A 23042-nucleotide genomic window follows, 5' to 3' on the forward strand; every position below is an offset into this window, starting at 1 on the left:
ATTCCCACCTTCTTTCAGAAGAATTCAGAACCATGCGAGTTAATTACTTGCATACTTATTATTCACAGATTTATGTTATCGCCTGAAGTTCAGCACCTTCAGCAGCGTACGCACACCTCCACAAGGCGGCGGCTGCCCCAGTTTGTTTTTGTTTAATAGGTGCCTCCTCACCCTCTCCCACCCCTCACCCATCCTTTGCTCCAACAAGGATGTTTTACCAAAAGATCACGCCGTTTGTGCGGGTGCCGTAGGGTGTGCATTGCATGCAGGTACAATGACAGCTATGTGGCTGGACAATTTTACCTTCTGCAGTGGAGGTGCAGCAGAGGGAAGAAGTCCACGCTCCTCACGTATAAGTAAATCCAATTTGTGCACACAAACACTTCCGTCTTGTCTGAACAAGAAAAGAATCATCCACCTTGGTTTTCACACCATCATCTCAATCAACATTAACCCTAGTAGGAAAAGCCAACTAGCTTGACTTGGGGAAGAGTTTTCTGGCTTAACCAATCATAAATGACTTATTTCCCATGATGAGATGACCAGATCCCATCGCTACCCCTGTGAGGAACCAAGCTGGGGACAGAACTTGAATTAACTCCTATTTTCCTTGATGTATTTTAGTATGTTTTCTTTACTGACTAGCATCTGCTACTCCCAATTCTCATCTACACTGTTAATGGAAAACGGGACCCACAGCCTTCCCGAATTTTACTCCTTTGCTTTCTGCAAACTTCTAATAACAAGTTTCAGGAACAACATTTCTGACAGGAGTACACAAGTAACTATTTGCTAGCAGAGATGTGTATTTCTTCTTCAGTCTCCAAAGTGTGATCTGACTTTGTAAAACCAGACCTTGATGATAAACCAGTGTGCCAAGCAGTATTACAGTATTTCTTGGGAGCATCTCTCCAGATGAGGACAAGCAAGACACAAAACATTCCAGGATGAAAGGACGTGAGTTAACTTGTCGCCCCAAAGCGGGGACTCTGCTGAACAAGATACACTGCCATGCTGTTAAAACAGCATTTTTCATAGAACCATACAATGGTTTGGGTTGGAAGGGACCTCAAAGATCATCTAGCTCCAACCCCCCTGCCATCGGCAGGGACACCCTCCACTAGACCAGGTTGCCCAAAGCCCCATCCAACCTGGCCTTGAACACTTCCAGGGAGGGGGCAGCCACAGCCTCTCTGGGCAACCTGTTCCAGTGCCTCACCACCCTCACTGTAAAGAATTTCTTCCTAACGACTAATCTAAATCTACTCTCCTTTAGTTTAAACCCATTTATCAGGAAGAAGTCATTGCAGCCATCAGTCTCTCCATATTATACACTGCACAAACCTAAATGTTAATGACTACATAATTAAGTTTAAAACAAAACACAGATCAGTTCAGAAGGGCTGTTTTGGGGTTTGTTTCTTTTTTTAATGCGAGCATCTAAAGAAAAAAAACCCAAAAAGTCTTTTTAAACAAATTCAGGAGTACATTGACTTTTACCTTCTCCCCCTTATACAATGTCAAATTGTCAGAGGCTCACCATTGAGAGATTCAGCAAGCAGAGTCAGAAGTTGGGCTTCGCTCAAAGTGGAATAAGAACAAAGAGTAAAGAGGCTACTTTGCCTCATGAGCGTTTATTTGGCAACGCTTACCATGAGCACCACAGAGTGCTATTCCACAGTTCATGCCTGCCACCAGTAAGGAATACATTCAAACTCAAACCCCACTAGGCACAGTAGAGAGAAAACACTATTAACAAAGTTCATGGTCATTTAAGAGGTCTGTTTATTGGCTGCGGGGTCCGACACTTTCTGCACTGCTGCCATACGCAGAGTCAGCTCCATTTTTGGTGCACAAAGGTTCTCCTTGCTCTTTGTTCAAAGGGCTCAGTACAGCGCCAGCATGATTTTCAACCCATTATCTTTGAATCAACACTGATGATCAATGAGGCCAAAAAAACCCAAAACATGCAACATGTGTTAGTCTCATAAAATTAGGCTGAGAATATTTATATATTTACACAGAGAACGTTCAACATTGTAACCTGCTTGCAGCCTTGTATTATCTCGACCAAGCATCCAAACAGCTACATTCTGGCGTGAAATACTCTTTCATTTAAGGTTTGGTGTAAAAGCTACTTACTTCACAATGCCTTTAACTGGATTCTACCGCACCTATTTTTGACACAGAATTTCTACACAGCAGCGCCACACACTTTCAGTCATACCTCACAAAACAAGATAAGGCATTCACAGATATCTGACTGCTGCGATCACAAGATATCCATTTTCCAGAGCTTTCAGCCATGACCTTAGGAGATCACGAGTGTCTTTGAAGCACGAAGGGCAAGTCTGTAGAGGACGGCCAGTTCTTCCCGAGAACTAGAAATCTGTCATTTCTTGACACTGCTACACGCAACACAGATAGAATTTAAGACTACTGTATTCATTTCCTAAATAAAAATTTGTTCTTAAACCCCACTGCATAACAACAGGGCTTAGGCACTTCTGAAGATTTTATCTTATATCTATCTTTAATAAGGGGAGGCTTTAGACTACAAAATACAGGACAAGCAATCATCTGGAAAGCGAAAAACTAATGACTGGCAAGAAGCAGGTCAATAGTCTAAAAATGTAGACTATTTATGTGGACTTCACATCCAGACAGAATCTCAGTGACCACAGGGGGTTCTGTATATGAAGGTCTGCTGGAAGAAATCTGTCTGCAGAACCACGGATTTCACTTTTAAAATTAAAACTTGGTGTAAGAATATACTTTGGGAAAACCATTTCACTGTGAAAAGTCACTCGTGCAAACAGCGCGCACTGTGCCCAGAAATGGAAAACTGAGTAACAGCAACGCAGAGCCCAACACGCTCAAGCCTTGTAAACAATGAAGACCAGAAGAATAAAAAGAGCAAGAACATGAACCCACACAAACTGGATTAGCCAAGACAGCTGAAAGATTTGTGGCGTTTCTAAAAATGGCTTCTTCTTTTGCAAGGAGACTTGGAACTCACCCTGTGCTAGCTGGCAATAAGAGACCACGATTTCACATATGCGATGGTCTCTAAGGCAGAGCAATAATCTGCTAATACAAAATAATTGATTTAAGAGCTTTCTTAAAAAAACAAAGGCTTTTTACTTGTTAAATGGATAGCAGTGAAAAACCTGTTAAGGGTGAAAAGATTTGCATCCTTGCATTTGACATCTATCAACATACATCATCTATGGACAGTTCAAGTGGTAAGCTTTGATCTCCAGAGGGAGTGAATGGGCAGAAGGATGGAAGAAAATAACTGAGTAATGGGGTACGGTGGGATTCTGTAAATAAATAAAGCTGTTCTGCAAAGCTTCCCAAATTTGTTAACTGTGCTGCTTTATCAAGCATCAACATAATTAACGAAACCCACTGTGCTCCAACAGTTAAGACACTGACAGCCATACAGCCGTTACAGCATGCGGAACACTCCAGTTTATTCCTCAGCAATTATTTAAATGGCCAACAGGGGCTCAAAATGGTTTACTGCTTAAGAGCTACAGAATTAAAACCCCCTCCAAATTAAAAGGGTGAGAGGTTCCTATTAACATTCCTTTTTCTCTTTTTGGTATAGTGCAATAGCATGCTGAGGGCTCAGCTGTTCCCTCTTGACCCAAGCAAAACTTTTATCATCTTCCCTGTCAATCTGTCTATACAAGGATAATACTTTGTAATTTTAAGGGGTTGTTGAAAAGCAGAAAAAAACGTGGAATTTGTTTTCCCCGCTTGATAACAGAAAGTTGGAACCAGGGGCTATACATAAAAGGTCTAAGTCAGTTATTTAGAGAAGGAATAACTGAGAATCTGGCACATCTACTCGTTTCTGAAAAGCACTATTGACATTCAGTAGACTTTTTGACCTCTGTTTTCTATGGATGTCCATCTGGGCATACCTGTAGCCCTTTTCTGCTAAAAAGGTGAGTCTTCAACGTACCTATAGCATATCCACTAACAGGATACAATAAATCAATTGACTTTTTTTAGAACATTTACACTGCAGCCCTTCAAAAACTAAACATCAAAATCCACCCACGTACATGTAACAAAGCAGACGACACCTCCTGCATAATAGATGTGGGATCTGAACTGTACTTTCTGTAACGTTGCCTTTATACTAATGTATTAGTTTCGAATCATTCTTCATTTGCTCTGAAGTCTTACGCAGCAAGATTTGCTCAGTCTTTCAGATCACATGAAATTAAGCTACCTAAATGTAATACACGATACCAAGAAAGCATTACAAATTACTGTCGACTCAGCAGTATCCGGCTACCTACCACTTGGATTTTAATCCAGATACATTTCCTTTTCACATGTGTTATTATTCCTCTGGCTGTTTTGACTGAAAGGTATCAATTGTCACTAGTAGTACAAGTATTAACCCTTTCTCCCTTCCCTCCCCTATGAATATTTAAAGGAAAACCGAGCACTGCTTGGCCCAGCCCAGCAGTATGAAAGTGCAGAATAAGGAGCATCTTGAGAGGCTTCAGAGTAGGACTGGTCTTCCAGCTGAAGAGTGGTTTTATTCTCAGCACGGGCATAGGGAGAATATTTGTAGCGACTGCCATTAGGCACGCTACCTAGGGGTCTCAAGGAAGCACCAAGGCTGCCCAGCAAGTTCCTTGAGAGGGCACCTCAGCTGCTGATTTAGGACTCCACCTCTCCCCTCAGCTTAGGGAGGAAGTCTAGGCACCCGAGTTACATGCTGCAGGTTAGACCGTCTGAAGACCCTCATGCACGCACAAGCGCACGCTCCCATGGAGCAAAGTTCAAAGGCTGCAACGTGAAAAGTGGTAACGACAAAGTGAACTTTTTTCTAATGCTGTTGCAACACATTTGAAGCGAACTAAAAACTGGTCAGTCGTCCCTGTCATGCACTCGTGCTGCCGGTGTTAGAAATGCAATCACTCTGCGCTAAGGTGACTGCTTCCAAGCCTAGCCTCCAACAAAACCAAAAAAACCCCAACTCCTTACCATGCTGGGTTCATCACGTTGGGCTGAATGATAAAGTTAGTCTACCTTTATGCTGAAGTGGAGCTATTCCCATGGAACCTGGCCTGAGGGGAAAAAAAAGCAGAAAGTCCTATTTGAGAGGTTAAGTTGTCAGATGCTATTGAGAGAATAACAACAGAGCACTTTGGGAAAAGCTGGGTACGAGGGAGACAAAGGTCCAGGCTCAGAGCATGTGCCACATTGGTAACTGCAGCAACAGCGTAAGTTTAGGCGCTCAGAGTCTGAAAAGTGACAAAAATGGCACCTTTGCTCTGTCTTTGTGCGTGTACTGGAGTCTCACACGCTCTAAGCGACATGCTACCCCATCCTTTGCTGTGCCAGTTATGCAGTCATAAATAAATTGAAGTATTGACCGGCTCCCGTATCAGAACAGTGAACCAAACTGCAGCAGTCTCAGTAATTAATCATTTAGCTTTCAAATGTCAAGGACAGCAGAGTTTTGCTATTTAGAGAAAGCTGCATTTTACCTGTAAACATAAGGCTTTTTTCCTGAGAGCTCCTGACACACAATTTTCGGACCTCCCGCTAGGCTATTTTTAGTCACTTTTCAGAGCAGAATTACGTTTCAATCTTTTGTCTTTCAAGAAAACTCTCTGTGCTTCGGCATGTAACAGTACAGTCAAACACCACCAGGAGATGAAGAACCTGGGCAAGCTGCCCAACCATTAATCTGCTCCCACGCCCTCCTTGGCTACAAACGCTACCGCAAGGATGACTCTACATACTCTCAAGTCCAGTGCATGCAGGAGGACGTTGGTTATTGGTAAGGTTTTTAGGGTTTTGAGTCCAATTACAGCTTCCTATTTTTCCACTTTAGACTCAAACTTGTATCGACTCAGCTAACAGGGAGAGAGAAGCAGCATTAGTACTGGATATGAACCTCGCCTTTGCTATAGCAGCACATTTTAGCCTTCTTGTCACTGGCTCATTCTCTTAGCCAGTTCTTGAGGATGAAAACGTTGCTGTTCTTTGGTAGATACGGAAATCTGTCAGCAGAGTTCACCTGTCCTAACACCAACACACAAACGAATGGGAACATTTTCAGCCTCTTTTAAGCTCTGACCTGACCCGCTGCACGTACCAAAACGGCGGTGTATCTTTGTAGCATCTTTTTCTTTCCTTTTCCTTCTCTCAGTAGGAAATTGTTCTCTCATCCCTTCAATCCCCACGCGCGCGCACACACACGCTCACGCACACATTATGCCAAACCGACAAGGCGAGTGTACGGGCGAGTCTATGGAGCGACGTTCATTAGTACGTCGCTATGAAATTCTCAGGTTGTTTCTCTCAAAGAATATAAAGTTTAACACATTCTGTACATATTGTTGGTTTCTTAGTTATAAAGTAAACACAGTAACAAACTGTCCGTAAAGCGCTGACTTGTTTCAAACGCGGCCCCTTCTTGTTTTGTCTTGCTGAAAGTCCTCTTCCAGTCAGAAACACTCAAGCGATGTACTGCACGTGTGCATACGGTGTATGACAGCAGAGGAAGGAAGAAAGAGGCACTTTGATCGGCTGGTATTCTTGGACTTCCCTTTTTCCTGCGGAGGTTTATGTTCCTGACACTAGATGGTAGTGTTAGCACAGAAAACCGCTGTGGTTAGGCACTTGGCAACAAGGCTCCAAGGCAGTGCCCGCTCTCTGCTATGTCATCAGAATTGGTTTCTGCCGCACTTCCAGGATATCTGGGCAAGGGAGAGAAACAAAGAGATACGGCAAACTTAGGAGGCTCCTGAAAATAGCCACTGCACCAGAAAGCATGAAGAACCGGAGATGCAGTTGTGTTATGCTGCTAAATGAATTTTAACCACAATGAGTGTACGACTGTGCTTATTAACTACGTCCAACTTAATTCCTCCCCAGCTGTATCCTAGTTGAGAGATGGTAAGCCATGAATATATCCCATCACGTAGAGATGACAGCTGATCTACTAAGTATCATTTATCGTGGGATGAAGCAACATGTGTCAGAGTGGCATAATCTTCCTGAGAAGCAAGAGGAACTGCCGTTACAGGAGATGGCGAAGGTTTTCCCTTTCTTGAAGGGAAAAATGCACCATCCCCAAGACCCTTAGAGAGACTTTTGGCTCTGAAGGTGTGGGCACAAATAATTCAACTGTTTCATCCATTCTACAGCCCGAAGCCTACACTTCTGTACTCAAAAAGCTGCCACAAAACCCGCTCCTTTTGTTGACTCCTCAGCTCCATATTGTCCAAATGTGACAGAACATGAACCTATAAAATATCTGTCATAATCACGGGAATCTTTCCAAATGTGGACAGTAAACCCAGCGTGCTGGCACAGCAGTACGTAGAAATAATCTGGAAACTGGGCTGCTCTGTCCTTTTCAAGGCTACACAGAGAGTAAAGAACATGGGGAAAGGGAGCACATGCTTAATTAAGAGGCTGATCACACACGGCTGCACAAGGAGGATGACGTGAGTAAAAATTGATCTACAGCTCCAGAGGGCTCTAGCCACACTTGTAAAGAATGAAACACAGTGGAGTGAGTCCAGTAAACGGCCACAAAGATGATTTAGGGATCGCAGCACCTGACCTACGAGGAGAGGCTGAGAGAACTGGGATTATCTAGCATGGAGAGAAGGCTCAGAGCGAAGGAAGTCCTATCAATATGTATAAACTCCAGACATTTTAAAATGCACTTTGATGAATAGCACTAGGATTTTAATTTCTTAGCACCAGCTTCCTAAACTACCCAAGGGAGATGAGCATCTTTCCCACTTCACCCTGCCCCACGTGTAACGTTCCCGCTTGCTGGAAAGCTGCCACTGGCGCAAATACATTAGTTACAAAAAGGCACTGGAAACGGGCTCCACCTGATGTGCCAAGCAAAAGCAAACACGGGTAGTGAAAAACTGCAGATTAAAATTCTGCCTTACAGCCCAGACATTTCATACCCTATTTCTGTGCATCTCAATATATACATTGACTCCTGCAACTGCATGTTAAACAATTTAAGTCTCAGAAAGGATGTTCAAGCTCAAAGCAAATATTTGAGCATGGAGGCATTTATGCCACCCACTTGAGCAAGTATTAAATGCCAGCAGGAACAATACATCTTCTGTGAACTCCTCAATGCCTGTGGTGAGAGAGTGAGCGAGCTGGAAAACTCCTGCTAACTAGCTATAAGATTATCAACACAATTATCATATGGAATAATTACGTATCTTGCTGAAACATTGTTTAAAATCCACCCTTAATTACAGAGGATCATTTTCTACTGGAATCCCTAGTTTCTTCTAAATTAAAATCAGTACCTACATACAGTGAAAGGGCAAATGTAGAAATACCTCTTTGCTAAGTATAATTTCCACCTCTACCTTATCAGCTACAATTTCCTTCTCTGTGGAGTAAGAGTCAGCAAACTTTTGCAGCAGGCTCCGAGATCACAGCCTGCAAATGAGAAGACTGCAGCTATTACTGTTACGCTAGCACCATACAACTGATGACATACTGATACCCACACTATCTTCTCATCTCTTTTAGCAGCAGATTAACCTGTTTAACAACAGATTTCCCAACTCCTTTCCTCTTAGCTACCTTTCAGGAATAGTCTGGAAATAACCACTGTGTAACTGAATGGTTTTGTTTTCAGGTGCGTTCTCTTTTGAGATCCAGACAAGAAAAAGTAGGTACTGATAAAAAGCCCACAATTCAGACAAACCTATTCAGAAGTCATCCCATCTGCTGGGTGGGAAGAGAAGGAAAAAGATGAAGTTCTTAGAGGAAGTAACAGTTATAAGGATCTTCCAAGGTTAGAGACAGGACTTTGCGTTGCTCTGGGATCATCACACGATTCTGGTCTAGATTTTGGAGTTGAGCAATAGTTTTGCCTAAGATACTGCTGGGCAGCTGGATCAAACTTTCTTTCTGCCCACGGTGGTCAACGAGAAGGCATCTCAGGGCTTCACTTTGGAAGAATGAAGAAAACTGATAGCAACACTAGTAATGTCTATTTGAAAGAAACTGCCACTGCATTTAGACAGAGGAGACAGTCCTTAACGACTGCTGCTTTCTCAGTTTTCAGACGTTATCTCAAGAGTCCCACAGGCACCCTCATACTGCAAGCTGCATCCCTGAAAGGCTGGCAGGCTTGCTGATGGATAGAGTTCAAACAGACCAGTTGTCTTCTCTAGTCCACCTGTATTTGTAGGCAGACAAGAGTTACCTGGATGAAAATCAAAACTTCAGTACTGCTGCAGATTGTAAACCCCAACTTATTGTGCTATCCTAGCCCAGCTGAACAAATACAGACTTGGCTGTCATCAATGTAGTAATTGGCATAGCTAGACCAACAACATGGGGGACTGATTATTCACGGCAGAACACACAAACGTCATTATGCCTAGTTAAAGACACTGGATACTTGACAGACTTATGGGCATCAGTGTAGGCACTCTGATCAGTATAAGCAACTTATATGGAAACAAAATCTAAGAATACAAACAAAATTGGCAGAGGAGGTCACTCCAAATTTCCGAGCTGCCTTTCTGTAACCCTCTCAGTCACAGGTCTCTGCTACAACTATTGCTGTCAGTGGATGGGCTCACAATGAGTTGCCTTGCACGCACGAGACGGATGAAGTTTGAATTCCAGTATGAAAGCAACTAGTGTTCCTCTGGAAGTCTGTTAGAACAATCTTACCGACTTGTTTGAATCATCGTCCGGCCCAAAGCCGGAGAACAGGTTGACACCATTCCATGTGTTCACACTGATTTGCTGCTACGGTATTTCCCTTGCAGAGAAATACTTGTTCTTCTATCTTAACAGCAAAATCCCATGACACAGAAGGCTGTCTTGGAATGAAAGGCCTCTCTGTTTATACATAATACACATTAAAATTCACCTGTTAAAATTCGATGCAATGGCAAAGTGATGTAAGTTAAGTGTGCATAGAGTAGAAAGTTTTCATCTGTTCTGTTCAGCTTCAGCCAGGAGCCCACCAGAGACCGTCCTGTTCCAGATAAGGACCGCGACCTCAGATTTGTTGCGTTGTGCAGATCTGTAAAGGTAGATGACAGCAAGCTTAAAGCGATTGTACTTCCTGTGTTGTATTGGACCCAATGAAAGCTTCCGAAAGTCAAAAAAGGAAGAGCCTACTTTTCATTGCCTAGAGAGAAATCACATGCAGGCCGCTATCATTACTAGTTTTATTTTTTTAAAAGTACTTGCCGAGCACAGAATTCACCATTTACATTGAAGCTAATGAAGTATAGCAGCAGCTGGTAGCAGTAGTAAACCATTATCCACCAATAGACCAGCCACGAGACGGAATGAAGCCTTTGCTCCCACACTGCACAAGCAGAATCCTAACTCAGCCTTCCTTCACATGCAAAATAATAGAATATCCCCACAATTAAGTAGTTACACTTGTGAATTTCTGCATGAGTAATAGAAGGAAAATTGCAGCTTATGAAGAAAATTGACATCCACAAGACAGGGAGAGAGTCAGTGTTAATAAGCCTGTTTACTGCAGATTTCCATACATCCCAAAGCCAAACCCGGGACCCTTCAGCAGTGCCATTTTTCCCATCATTAGTTTAGAGGTTCACAAGTAACTTTTAAAACAAAAGGATACTGAATCCCTTGTAGGCTAGAGGTGGTTTTTATAGCTGCAGGCCTCTCCCACAGCCAGGAATTCACAAGCCATGTATTTTGAGTGTTTCTAAACTTTCCCTCCACTCCCCTGTAAAACTCAGCTCTGTCCCACAGTACCAAAATCAGATGTTGAAGTGAACCCAATAATTCTGATCCAGAGCGATTCAAGCTCTGGGACTCAATTGTTTAAAAGCGGGTCCTGATCCACGCAAAGAGGCCCTAGCAAAGGAAAAATACGTAGTGGCAGCTACGCTAGCAAGATGCATAACAATGTGGGAGGGGAAAAAATAAAACCCGTCTGTATCTTGCTTTCCCTCCTTCCCTGTAAATGTCTACAGCCGAGCAGTCTCTTCCCTCTCCCCACACATGACCACTATGCCAAGAGCACTGTGGTGATCAGGTCAGAAGGACCTGGCTCCGGTAGCTGGAGTAAGTACAATTCTTCTGCTGTGTCATGTTTGTACACGGCAAAAGCAAGTGAAGTGAGCCCTCATGGGCTGTTCCTGTCCGTGGCAGGTCTGTCTGCACTGGGGACAGGTCTGCGGCACCACTGACCAGACCGAGGACGCTGCTGATTTTTAGGCAAGCAAGTTATTCTCCACGCACGAGGCCAAGACGCCCCAGAATATCTCTGGTTCTACAGAACCCCATCACTGGGTGAACTGAAGTCAGCTTTCCCACTCCAAAAGTGGGAGAATTTCACCACCACGGCTCCTGAGCAAACACTGGTAGGACACTCAGGTTTCTGAAATTTGTAAAGAAATCTCGGTTTAGTTACTTCTCCTTGTAGAAACCTCATCTTTGAATAAATTAAACTTCCTAGTATAAGCTGTTAAAATATTCCTCTATTTACGTTTAGGACCGGGAACAATAAGGTCAAAACACTTATAACTAGGAGAAACCACAGTTCTTGTTATTTTATATGTGTGCTATAAAATGTCTGGAAAACCTAGAATTTGTTTACTTCCAGAAATACATTAGAAGGAAAAGAAGAAGAAAGTAATAAGAATGTTCATTATTATGATTAAGTATGCTAGGATCGGGCTCTGCAAAACAATACTGAGCAGACACCACCACCACCTATAAGGGCTGCCAGATAAATAAATAGCTTGAACTCCATTCTATTCCTGTGCAACCTCCAGGAGGAAGATACCAAAAGTAGGACTCCATCTGGGAAAGCTGCCCTTCTCCCCACACTACATAGTAATTGACCAAAACCCTACCCTCTGTCTAGCAAAACACACAAAAAAACCACATCTCATTTGAAACAACAGACATGTTGACTAGGCAAATTAAGGAAAAAGAGACGAGGAAATGTTTCTATTGATGGACCCTGAATTAGTTACAACCAGTTTAAGTTGCACAGAATTTGAATTAAACATTATCACTTCAGCTTGTTTTTTAATGTGCAATTCTTTATTAGCTAAGTTGGTCCAGTATCGCTGATGGGTAATAATTTTGCTACTACAAACAGAACTTGTGATCTGGAAATCACCTTTGTGTTTATCTATTAGCATGCCAACAGACAGTTAGATGGGGTTTTTTTGGCTTTTCTACTGAATTGTTTTTAAACGTATGACGAGCAGTTTGGATTTTGACATTTGTGAGCTTCCCACCTAATGAAACTGTGTTATGACTGGATTTAGACACTATATTCTGAACCACACTCAATTTTTTATCCTGTTGGTTGTTACATACTGAGTAACTAGAATTCAAAGGAAGAGTTCCACAAGGTGTTAAACCATTATATAAACAAATTTCATCAGGTTTTCTTTTTAGGGAGCTGAGAACTGATCTAAAGCCAGTTGAAGTAAATGCCTTTTCACCAACTCTAACCAACTGTGGATCAAATCAGGGAATTCAGAGAACTCATCCATGAGAGCATGCTCTACCCCACTATATTGGGACACCTGGAAAAGTGCCACCTGAGAGTGTTGTGTCTGGGAAAGGAGGAGGATCTTTCCTGCTCAAGTTTCTCTCAAATGGGTCTATATAAAAGGGGGAGAAGTTTTAAACATATGTATGAATTGTTGGTCTCCAGCCTTCAAAAAGATGCTAAGTCTGTGAATAACCTCATTTTCAGAGTGGCACTGGCATTGGACTTTCTGCGGAGCTAGGTTTTTCACACTGCAAACCTTTTGGAAAATCTGGCATTGGGATCCCCTTCCATAGCTCTGTGCCCTCTCCAGACAAGTCTGTGTAGCTGATATTATTTCTCTCACCTCCACCATCATCATCTCTGAAGAACTCCTCGCTGTCATTTGCTGAGTGGGATTTTTTCATCTCAGCAATTCGATTTCGGGGCACTTTTCTCTTGAGGGACGGGGAGAAAAAGGATGGGCGATTGTTGCGTTCTGGGGTTGGCGGTGTGCTGAAAGAAGTGACCTGAAAGGGAAACAGAGGAAATGCTAGAGAAAGTTTTGTTTAAAAAGTTCTATGCTTCTAGTAAGAAATAATCAGTCTCAAATATGTGCCATGAGGCAGTCACATGTGTAAAAATCAGAATCATGACTGGTGTCTAGCTGTAAGTTTCATCAGAGCGGTCAGAGAATGTGAACTGAACAGTCAGCTTCAAGATGCTCATCAAGATGAAAATATTTTGATATATCATCACCCTCAACTGTTATGTGAATAATGAGAAACCTCTCTCCTCAGCTGATCACTTCTAACAAGGATTTATAGTCATAAAGAACAAAATTAATAATTTAGACGCCAAGAATGTCAATCTTATTTTTGCATGTTGAAATTCAGAAGACTTAATAGGCTATCAATGTATTGTATTGGACACACTAAAATTGTGCATCTTCATTTCTTCAGCAAACACAAGGTAGCCATTTCCCTGCTTAGAAGGATGCCACGTGGGATCACTGTGAAAGGTCACAGTGTCTCTGTGAAGTGGGGTCACAAGGCAATTACTTAGCCCAAGATGCTGACACAAAAGTGAAGTAAATGTAGAATTATATGTATATCATATTTCAATACAGGATGGAGAAAAACAAGTTGAGATGTCCCTGATGATTTGGTTAGTCTAAATGATGACAAATACAAGGACATAATTGTCTATGGTGAAACACAGGTTAGGGATGAAACTATAGAGACACCCTTCCTTCAAAGCAGTAGTTGCTTTTGAGTAAACCACAATTATAGCCTACCATACCTATTTCAGAAAGAATTGAAATGCAGCGCTTATGTACTGGTTTTGCTAGTAATATTTTAATAGTTTCATTTCAAATGGATAAAAAAATAGGGATAACTACTTTGCTAATGGAGGTAACTTCTATTTCATCCTTCACACAGTTAATTTAACAATCCTATAACTCTCCCTGAGATGGCACCTGATATTGCTCCTATATGTCCAGACAAATAAAGAGGCAGGTCACGTGTGAGTGAGGATGACAGCCAAGCCAGGTTGCTGTTGTACTGCAAAAACACTCTATGTCATCCCTCTATCATTAATGTTAAAAAAAAAATAAAAAAAAGCGCAGAAGTATTCTACCACCCAACTGATCCTCTCTTTAGTGTACTTGATCTCTAACTTGTGCTTGCCTCTATTTTTAATTTTGTAGCCATTTCAAATCAAACCTGGAGACAAAACCAGAAACAAATCACCATTAAAACCATTAGCAAAAAGCAATGATAATACATTATCAACTATATTTTTTGACATGTTCCAGTTGACATTGGAAGTCTTGGAGCCAAAAGATCAGGAAGTCCCTCCAGGCCTGATTTCTCCAGGTTGAATCTCTATGATAGAGAGCAAGCACATCCAGTTATGAGTTCTGTGCTGGCAGCTCATTTTGTTCTTTAGAAAGCCAGAAACAAACACAAAAAAATCACACAGCTTGCATGGAGACATTTAGAGGCAGTCCTACAGACTTTTAAACTACACAGGTCACCTCCGTTACACAGGAAACCAGACAGGAATCCATCAGGAAACATGCAGCCCATGTCAGGACACATCTGTGCAGGTATTTTGCAGATGTGTTGCCTAATCCCCATTAACTAGGTAAAATGCGTTAATGGAAAACAAGGACTGAGTAAGGGCCAAATCAGTATCTATGGACTGAATCTATTGGTATTTTACTGCACTTGTATTAAAATTAAGCATATGCATAAATACGGTACTGCACCTAGATCCGTAACCTTTGCTTTAATACTATACAGGCTTCATATTGGCAGCATTCATCAGTGGCAAAATCTCGTAACAGTACCATTTCCTGCAAGGCTTAGCAAGCAACCTACGTAATACACAAATTCCACATTTCTAGGTAAATCCCATCTTGTACAGAAATGGCATCTATTAATTTTCACAGAAAACAGGCAGAATCATCATTTTCCCTGGCATCAACATCGCTGCTGTTTCAACAAAACACTCCTCCAGAAGTATGAATCATCCAGTCATCTCTGTATTCAGTATTTGCTCAAGGGAAACTGTGCTAAAAATCCATCTGCATATACTGAGTATGTTCAAAATATACACGGGCAAACCTAAGTTCAGAACCTTGATGTGAATTAATCCCAGCTTCGTCTGCTGGCTTTGAAATAAAACATGTTCATGCTTAACTTAAGTCAGTATTTCTGTCTGCTACTTACTCTCTCATGCACTGGGGATTCTGGATTTGAATCTTCCTCTGTCCCATAGGGTGAAGTGTCACCAGTAGAAACTCTACTCACTGCCATCTCCGCGTGTCCTTTCCCTTGTGGCCCTTTCATTCGGACAAACTCCATGTTGTTATATTTATAAAAGCCAAAAGACATTCTTTGAGCCATCTTAGCTGCAACACTCACCTACAAGGCATCAAGAAAGGAGAGAAAATCATGTAATATCATCTCTATGTTTCAATAAACAACGTCCTCTGAAAGCAATTATCTAAGAATAAGTCAAAAACATAGTGGATAATGATCATTATCTTGATTCTTAGGAAGCTTTTTAAGCCATGATCTGAAGTGATCCCCAAAAGGGAAGCAATTTTACAGATACAAAAAACAGAGGCTCAGAGAAGAATCAACTCCTTCAGCTATCCAAAATGCAGAGTTACCCAATGACATGCTGAGATAAAACAAAAGGTTTTTATCCAGACCCACACAACGTGGCACACCAGAGCACAAGCGGGCACGTGCACAACTCAACACAGCCCGTGCAGGGACACTCGTTTGAGCCCAAAAAACCAATAAACGCACACACGAGATGCTTCAAACTAGCAAACCGCACTGCACACTACTTCGTGGCAAGTCAATTCAGACATTTGTGTGTCCACACTGTCAAGGCCAAAGCATAAAGAAGCAGCCCCCACGCACAACTAACCTGCATGGCTCACCGCAAAACCCTGACAGCTTTTGAACCCTCTTAACAGACAGAAGGGCTTAATTTCCAGTTAACACAACTGAACTGAAAACTCAACTGAGAACTGAAAAAAGGAACAGATCAATATGAAAACAGTCAAGGTTTTGCCAGGGGGAAATAAGCAGGACTTATCCATAAGTTTAAGTGTTTTTCCACAATTTTCAGCAGTTTATCACTTGAAAGGGCCACGGTGCTCAACATGTAACACAACTCTTATTGTACTAAGAATACATACAGACACAACTGAAATCAAGTAACCTTCAAAGGCACAGAGAGATCACTTCTGTTAAAAGAATGGCCAAATTTCAAGTTTTGCCTTTGGCCATAATTGAGTATTTGAAGAGCTAACAATTTTATTTCATCTGACAAAACAATGTAAAGTAGCTGTGTGGTCAAACAGGACATTCTGAGGCTATGAGGTGACTTTACCACATCAAATCTTGTCTTTCCACTGCAGGGCTTTCTTCTTATGTTGTCTTTAGTGATTCTGCATTCCCATGTATTTTAATAACCCACCTGCTGATTGCATAAGGCCATGAGATGATGGTGGGTCAGAGAAACAATTTCAGTTTCATGTTCTCTTGAAAAACTGCTAGAAGAGTACAACTACTCACATTTAAAATGAGGGGAAGGGAAATTATTCAGGATGTCTCCTGACAAGGGTAGGAACAAAGGGAAATTAAGTTTACAGTCACAGTAGATATCGTGGGGAATTTGTTTTTTAAAATCTCTCAGGATTGTCTTAATAACAAATTGAGAAGTTTATTGGCTCTTGCAGTCTCTTAACTTCAGTGCTAAGTACTGAATTAGAAGCTGAAAGTGCTGGCATTTCATGTCTCTGTAGGAAAGCAAAGAAAGCTTCTTCCTGTGGCAGTGAAACTACAGTCTTCTGAAAACAGCCATGAGTACAAAACACACTAAAGAAAAACATGTTTTACAGATAGCAAGGTAGTTATCAGAGTTTAAGATCTCCCTGCAAAAGCCTTCTCTGAAGTAACTAGAAATATCTATGACCTTTCAAAAAAACGAGGGGGCTCCCAGAATTCTGTTATTCAGATCCATTCTGGTGCCATGCACTTGACTACTTATCAACTTCACTCCTTTTGGCAAATGCCAGAGTAATATATTGTGATCTGAATACTCCCAGCTGTCTAAGCCAAAAGCATTAGCTTTCAGGTAACTTTCAAAGCCAAAAAAAGACAGACTACGATGCAAATGATCCAACAGGACAAAAAGCTAACAGCCTCAGCAGCAAAAAAAAAAAACAAACCCGTGGTCAGAGAATCGTTGTTGCAAAGGACGTTGTCTTTCAGAAGCACCTTACCCTGTTGTCATAGACCTTCTTGAGTGCTTCATAGCGGATGGACCCCTGAAAAATCACCCCTTGGAAGGTGTTGCTTTTGTCACTGGCCACCAGCTCCACACAGACCATTTCTCCTTCTCCCACAGTCATGTCACTGAAAACCTGCCAAAGATGCAAGATGAAACACTTGAAGGCAAACTGTAGTTGTTAAAGTTCAAATATATCCAGATTCCTATGATTCTCCTTGGGCCCAAGGCAGTTTCAACATAAATGGCAGAAAGCAAAGGAGATGTGTCCTCCACCCCAGCCTTTCAAAAAACCAGACTTCAGGCAGTGTACACTGCAAATCATGTGTTGAGATAAGCAGCTCTCACATCAGCCTGTCTTGCTTTAGTCCATCATAAAGATGGATGCCAAAATCCAGCTTGAAGCTCAGATTTCAAATATTAAAGAAGGTAAAATAAAATTAAAACTACTGGAAAATAACCCTCAATTAGCCAAGAACACTTGTTCAAACGGCACAAGAAAACCGCTAATCAGGACATACGACTAGAATAGGACAAAACTCTGCTGCTGCGACAAGGAACTCACCTCTTCAAAACTGTCAATCATGAAGAATATGTTGGGGTAGCTGATCTTTGACTCCTCTCCTTTACTGTCCATTGGATGCTTGCTAGGAGATGCAAACACTTGCTGAGAAATATATGGAAAAAAAAACACATCTCAGTTAAATGCGCTCAGGAATGGATGCAATGAATACAAGGCAAGCGATAGCAAAACACCACAGTCCAACACTGCTCGGCCAACATTTTCACTTATGCCAGAGATGCTGGACATCCTGCAGGCAAAGTAGAGCTGGTTTCTGACTACAGCCTGTTCTGCAATAATTATAGAATCATTTTGCTTGGAAAAGACCTTTAAGATCATTAAAATCAACTGTTAACCTAGCACTGCCAAGTCCACCACTAAACCATGTCCCTAAGCACCACATCTATGTGTTTTTTTAATACTTCCAGGGATGGTGACTCAACCACTTCCCTGGGCAGACTGTTCCAGTGATTGACAACTCTTTCAGTGAAGAAATTTTTCCTAATACCCAACCTAAACCTCCCCTGGCACAACTTGAGGCCATTCCCTCTTGTCCTATGGCTTGTTACTTGGGAGAAGAGACCAACCCCCACCTGGCTACAACCTCCTTTCAGGGAGTTGTAGAGAGTGATAAGGTCTCCCCTCAGCCTCCTTTTCCCCAGGCTAAACAACCCCAGTTCCCTCAGCTGCTCCTCATAAGACCTGTTCTCTAGACCCTTCACCAGCTTCGTTGCCCTTCTTTGGACATGCTCCAGCACCTCAACGCCTTTCTTGTAGTGAGGGGCCCAAAACTGAACGCAGTACTTGAGGTACGGCCTCACCAGTGCCGAGTACAGCGGGACGATCACTTCCCTACTCCTGCTGGCCACACTATGTCTGATATAAGCCAGGATGCTGTTGGCCTTTTTGGCCACCTGGGTACACTGCTGGCTCCTATTCAGCCGGCTGTTGACCAACACCCCCAGGTCCTTTTCCTCCAGGCAACTTTCCAGCCACTTTTCCCCAAGCCTGCAGTGTTACCTGGGGTTGTTGTGACCCAAGTGCAGGACCCAGCACTGAGCCTCTTTGAACCTCGTGCAGTTGGCCTTGGACGTCACTGGTGAAATCCTTGAGTTTTCACATGTAAGTTATCAAGTACTGGTTGCTCCACAGTAAACATCCCTGTGTGTACCTGACCTCTCATCATCCTATGGTACAGCTAAGGTATCCTCCTTTTCATTAACAGGGAAAACCACCCTGAGTTGCCTTTAAGTTACTGCAATACGCTGCAAAGTGAAAGCACACACAGCAAGAAAGTTACTGTGGAGTAGCCGACCTAACACTATTTGCTTGTACAGTTAATTTCATTGTTACTGTTTGCTTAGCACCACAATAAAATCAACACCCCTCAGTAATGGGAAGCATGGTCCTCGGAGGACAAGCACTTGGCTTCTGTTTCTTCCTCTATCCACTGTGCTTCCTCTTGCATGTTCCTCCCTCTGAAGCAGTTCCTGAACTCCTTTGGTCATTTCACTCCTTAAAATAACCCATGTTGAAATAGCTAAAGGCTTTATATTTTATCAGTCCAACAAGATTAACAAGCAGGTAAAGAGGGAGAAGAATTCTTACCAGGTAGCTTTCTTTGCTTCCACCTCTGTTTACAAACAAAGCTTTGAATTAAAGAAACCTGTCAAATCTTAGCCCACTGAGAATGTGTTGAAAGCTCTGAACCTGCCCAGATTGTCAGGCTTGGGATACTCTTGCTACAAACCATTCAACACAAAACATGACTAGGGGTAGGATATTAGATATTCATGAGAGCTACTTTTCCTTATTTGTACTTATGAAGCCTACATGCACATTTAAATACAGATTATTAAAAAGAAAGGTTGCTTCATGACAAGAAAACAGCATGAGAAGTTAATAAGACTCCTCAAAGATGACACTTGCAGCAATGCCCGAAACAAGGACATCTTCCAGGCATCCTTGTTCTCATGCTATCCAATGCAAAGCAAAAAAACCCTCAAAACTCATCTCCAGTCAAACACACCTGAGGAAAATACAGTTTGAAGAGATCTTATTGTCAAACCAGCAGAGATTCGATGTAGTCTGCAAAATCATTTAGGGGAAAGTCAGCCTCTTTTTACACAGGTTCCGTGCCTTAGGTACTCTACCAGTATGAACACAGCAGCTTTGTCATAGGTCTGGAGTAGCAAAGTCAGTCCTATGCCTGAATAGAGCTTCTATCTATTCAACATCTGGCTGCACACTGACAGGATAATATACACTTTCTAAAGCAAGAACCATCAAAGCAGTAATATAGACCTAAAAAACCTGGCTTTTGTTCAATTAAAACGAAGAGCCTCAATGGTGCATGTTACAATAAAATGCCCTACTGCAAATCTGCTTTCCGCACTATATGGAATTGCCTTTTCTCCCTCCATAGATCAACTTAATGATGTTGAAATGTTATTAATATGTACTGGTAAGTTTTAACATATGCTGAATTTCTCCTAGAAAAGGGGAGACCAAGAAAAATTGATAAACAGTCCCACAGTACAAGCCTCTAGGCATGAGGAACAAGAAACCTCCTCCTCATTCTGAAAACTGCTCGCACACAGTGAGGGCAGGTCCCTCCATCCTCATCTTCCTAGTTTTCAAATCCGCAAGTAATATTTACAGATTTTTCTCAAAAGAATTTTGCAGAAGTTAACTGAGGGTGAAATTTGGACTAGTGAACAGTGGAAAAAGCACTAAGAAGTAAAAGGCTTACATCAGTGGTGTAATATGGTGTCTCTAGGAGGAGGGAATTATGCGTCTGACTAATGCAAATTACGAATAAAACAATCAGCATCGCTAGTTTTGTTTGTAAGCAAAGCAACATCTGTTTTAAAATGGTAAAACAAAATTAAAGGATTAAAGAGCATCGGGTTTTTTTAGGTAAAGCCATGCAGGCAACTGAATGAGTGAAAGGCATGGAAATGCCTGGGAGAAACAGCCTTTTAAAGGCAACAGGAGCCTTTAGAAAGAGAATCTCTGCCAACTGGGAGAAGTTGTTGCAAGATCTGCTGGAAACTGAGTGAAGTCTAGGGTTCCTTGTTCCTATCCCCTCCATGCTTATTATTCAGTATCCTCCACTATGCTAAACCCTGGATTAACTGTGTGCTGCACACAAGCAAGTGATAAAAGCCTTCGGTGTGGAGATGGAAGGAATGAGCAGTTTAAAAGAGAAAACAAGAATCTCAAAATAAAAAGAAAAACTGGTAATCAGTAAATTGTCTACCATTTAATAGCCCTACATTACAGATTTACCCCGAAGGCTCCTTGTAACTCAGGTCTCGTACAATTTCAGGTTTTTCCCTCAGATTGGTTAACAGTTGGACATACTCCCCGCTCCAGCATCACCACCCCCGAATCCAGCAGGCAAAGATGTAAGTCTTGAAAGCATGCAGAGGCCTTTACAATTTTTTGACAGAGGCTATAAAAGACATTTAGATCTCAAATTTAGATGACTGGCAGGAAGTGGCACTAGACAAAGACTTCAGATGCTTCACAAGGATACCTCTGTCAGAGCACAGCCTGAGAATCACTGCCCTGGTTTTGATACAGTTTTTAGCATGAGGTAATACTGGATGCCAACCTCTTATCCACAGTAATAACAGGGTAATCTCACCTGAGATTTCTTCTTGTGAATGTGAATATCTCCTCCATCAGAGCGTGTGCACACAGCACATGTCACCACATAATCCAGCTAAAACAAGGCAGCAGATAGAGAAATAAAGGTTTAGAGTTAGAAAAAACAAGCATTCATGTGAATGAAGCAGAACACATTCTGTCTTAATTTTTTTTTAGCTATCTGGCTAAAAAAGTAAGATGTTTTGGTATTGCCGTTTGCTTTATTCTCTTTACTATACTGAAACTCCTACAACTTTCAATCCTGTGTTTGTTTATTAATTCAGTGATACTGAAATCTTTTGCACAGATGCTTGCTGAAGTACACAACTTATGGATAAAGAAACTCCTGTCAAGATTGTATAACACTAGCTTACTCATCAGCTGGGGGAATACGCATGACATGAACACATAAGCAGACTTTAAGGTAGAAATGGAAAAGAGATCCTTCCTTCGAAAAGGGAAAAATAGAAACACTAATGAACACAACCAACACATTAGAGAGGTCAGAAACTGTTAACGTAGCCTTACAAACAACCAGAAAAAAAACATCTGTCCTGGTTTTGGCTGGGATAGAGGTAATTTTCTTCCTAGTAGCCATTACAATCCTGTGTTTTGGATTTTGTATGAAAATAATGTTGATAACGCACTAAGGTTTAGTTATTGCTAAGCAGTGTCAAGGACTTCTCAGCTTCCCAGGCCCTGCCAGCAAGGACGTATAAGCCTTCTGCAGGAAGTGCACAAGAATCTGGGAGAGCACAGCCAGGACAGCTGACCCAAACAGATATTTCCATACCATATGATATCATGCTCTGGATATAAGCTGGGGGGACAGTTGGTTGGGGAGGGCCGCGGCTCAGGACTTAGTTGGGCACTGGTCAGCAGCCGGTGAGCAATTGTGCTGTGCATCACTTGTTTTGCATATTTTTTAATCATCATCATCATCTTCCTTTTCTGTCCTATTAAACTGTCTTCATCTCAACCCACGAGTTTTACTGTTTTTTGATTCTCTCCCCCATCCCACTGGGGGGTGGATGAGCGAACGGCTGCGCAGTTGCTTTAGCTGCCTGACAGGTTCATCCACAACAAACTTGTAAGGAGCAAGCATGATAGCTCTGGACAGCAGTGCCCAGCTGTAACAGCATGTCTGCATCCTGACTGCAGCAAATGGATTCTGGTTTTATTCAGCATCAACTAAAGGCAGAAACTGCTCTCTGCAGAAAAGTTCTGCAACAAGACTTTTGGGAGGAAGGAGAGAGGATGAAAACAATTTATTTTCCAGGATGTGTGCAATGACCCAGCAGTTTCTCATTCTCAGATCATAATCAGCAAAACTTTTACGGCATCTCAAATGACTACAGTAATATTCAGCTTCCCTAAGCGCCAATGTAACATATGCAATAACTAAACAAGCTATGAGTTAATTAAAGAAATAATTTCCGCTAGCTTCATGTTTTCACCACCAGTTTTATTAAAGTTCTGATG

The 23042-nt window shown here is 41.9% G+C and overlaps 1 protein-coding gene across 2 annotated transcripts in view; it reads right to left on the bottom strand.

Annotated features, from left to right (window-relative positions):
* Positions 1-1767: 1767 nt before the first annotated feature.
* Positions 1768-23042, bottom strand: part of KIAA0930 (KIAA0930 ortholog) — a 77920-nt gene continuing 56645 nt past the window's right edge. For both annotated transcript variants that reach the window (XM_075760226.1, XM_075760236.1), the window contains exons 4-10: positions 21559-21636; positions 17910-18011; positions 17340-17480; positions 15265-15459; positions 12894-13056; positions 9920-10075; positions 1768-6737 (exon numbers count right to left, since the gene is read on the bottom strand). In XM_075760226.1, coding sequence (XP_075616341.1) covers positions 6697-6737; positions 9920-10075; positions 12894-13056; positions 15265-15459; positions 17340-17480; positions 17910-18011; positions 21559-21636 — 876 coding nt within the window. In that variant the 3' untranslated portion in view covers positions 1768-6696. The remainder of the gene's footprint in view (positions 6738-9919; positions 10076-12893; positions 13057-15264; positions 15460-17339; positions 17481-17909; positions 18012-21558; positions 21637-23042) is intronic.

Source organism: Balearica regulorum, chromosome 1 (genome assembly GCF_011004875.1).
Source record: "Balearica regulorum gibbericeps isolate bBalReg1 chromosome 1, bBalReg1.pri, whole genome shotgun sequence".
Lineage (NCBI taxonomy): Eukaryota > Metazoa > Chordata > Aves > Gruiformes > Gruidae > Balearica > Balearica regulorum.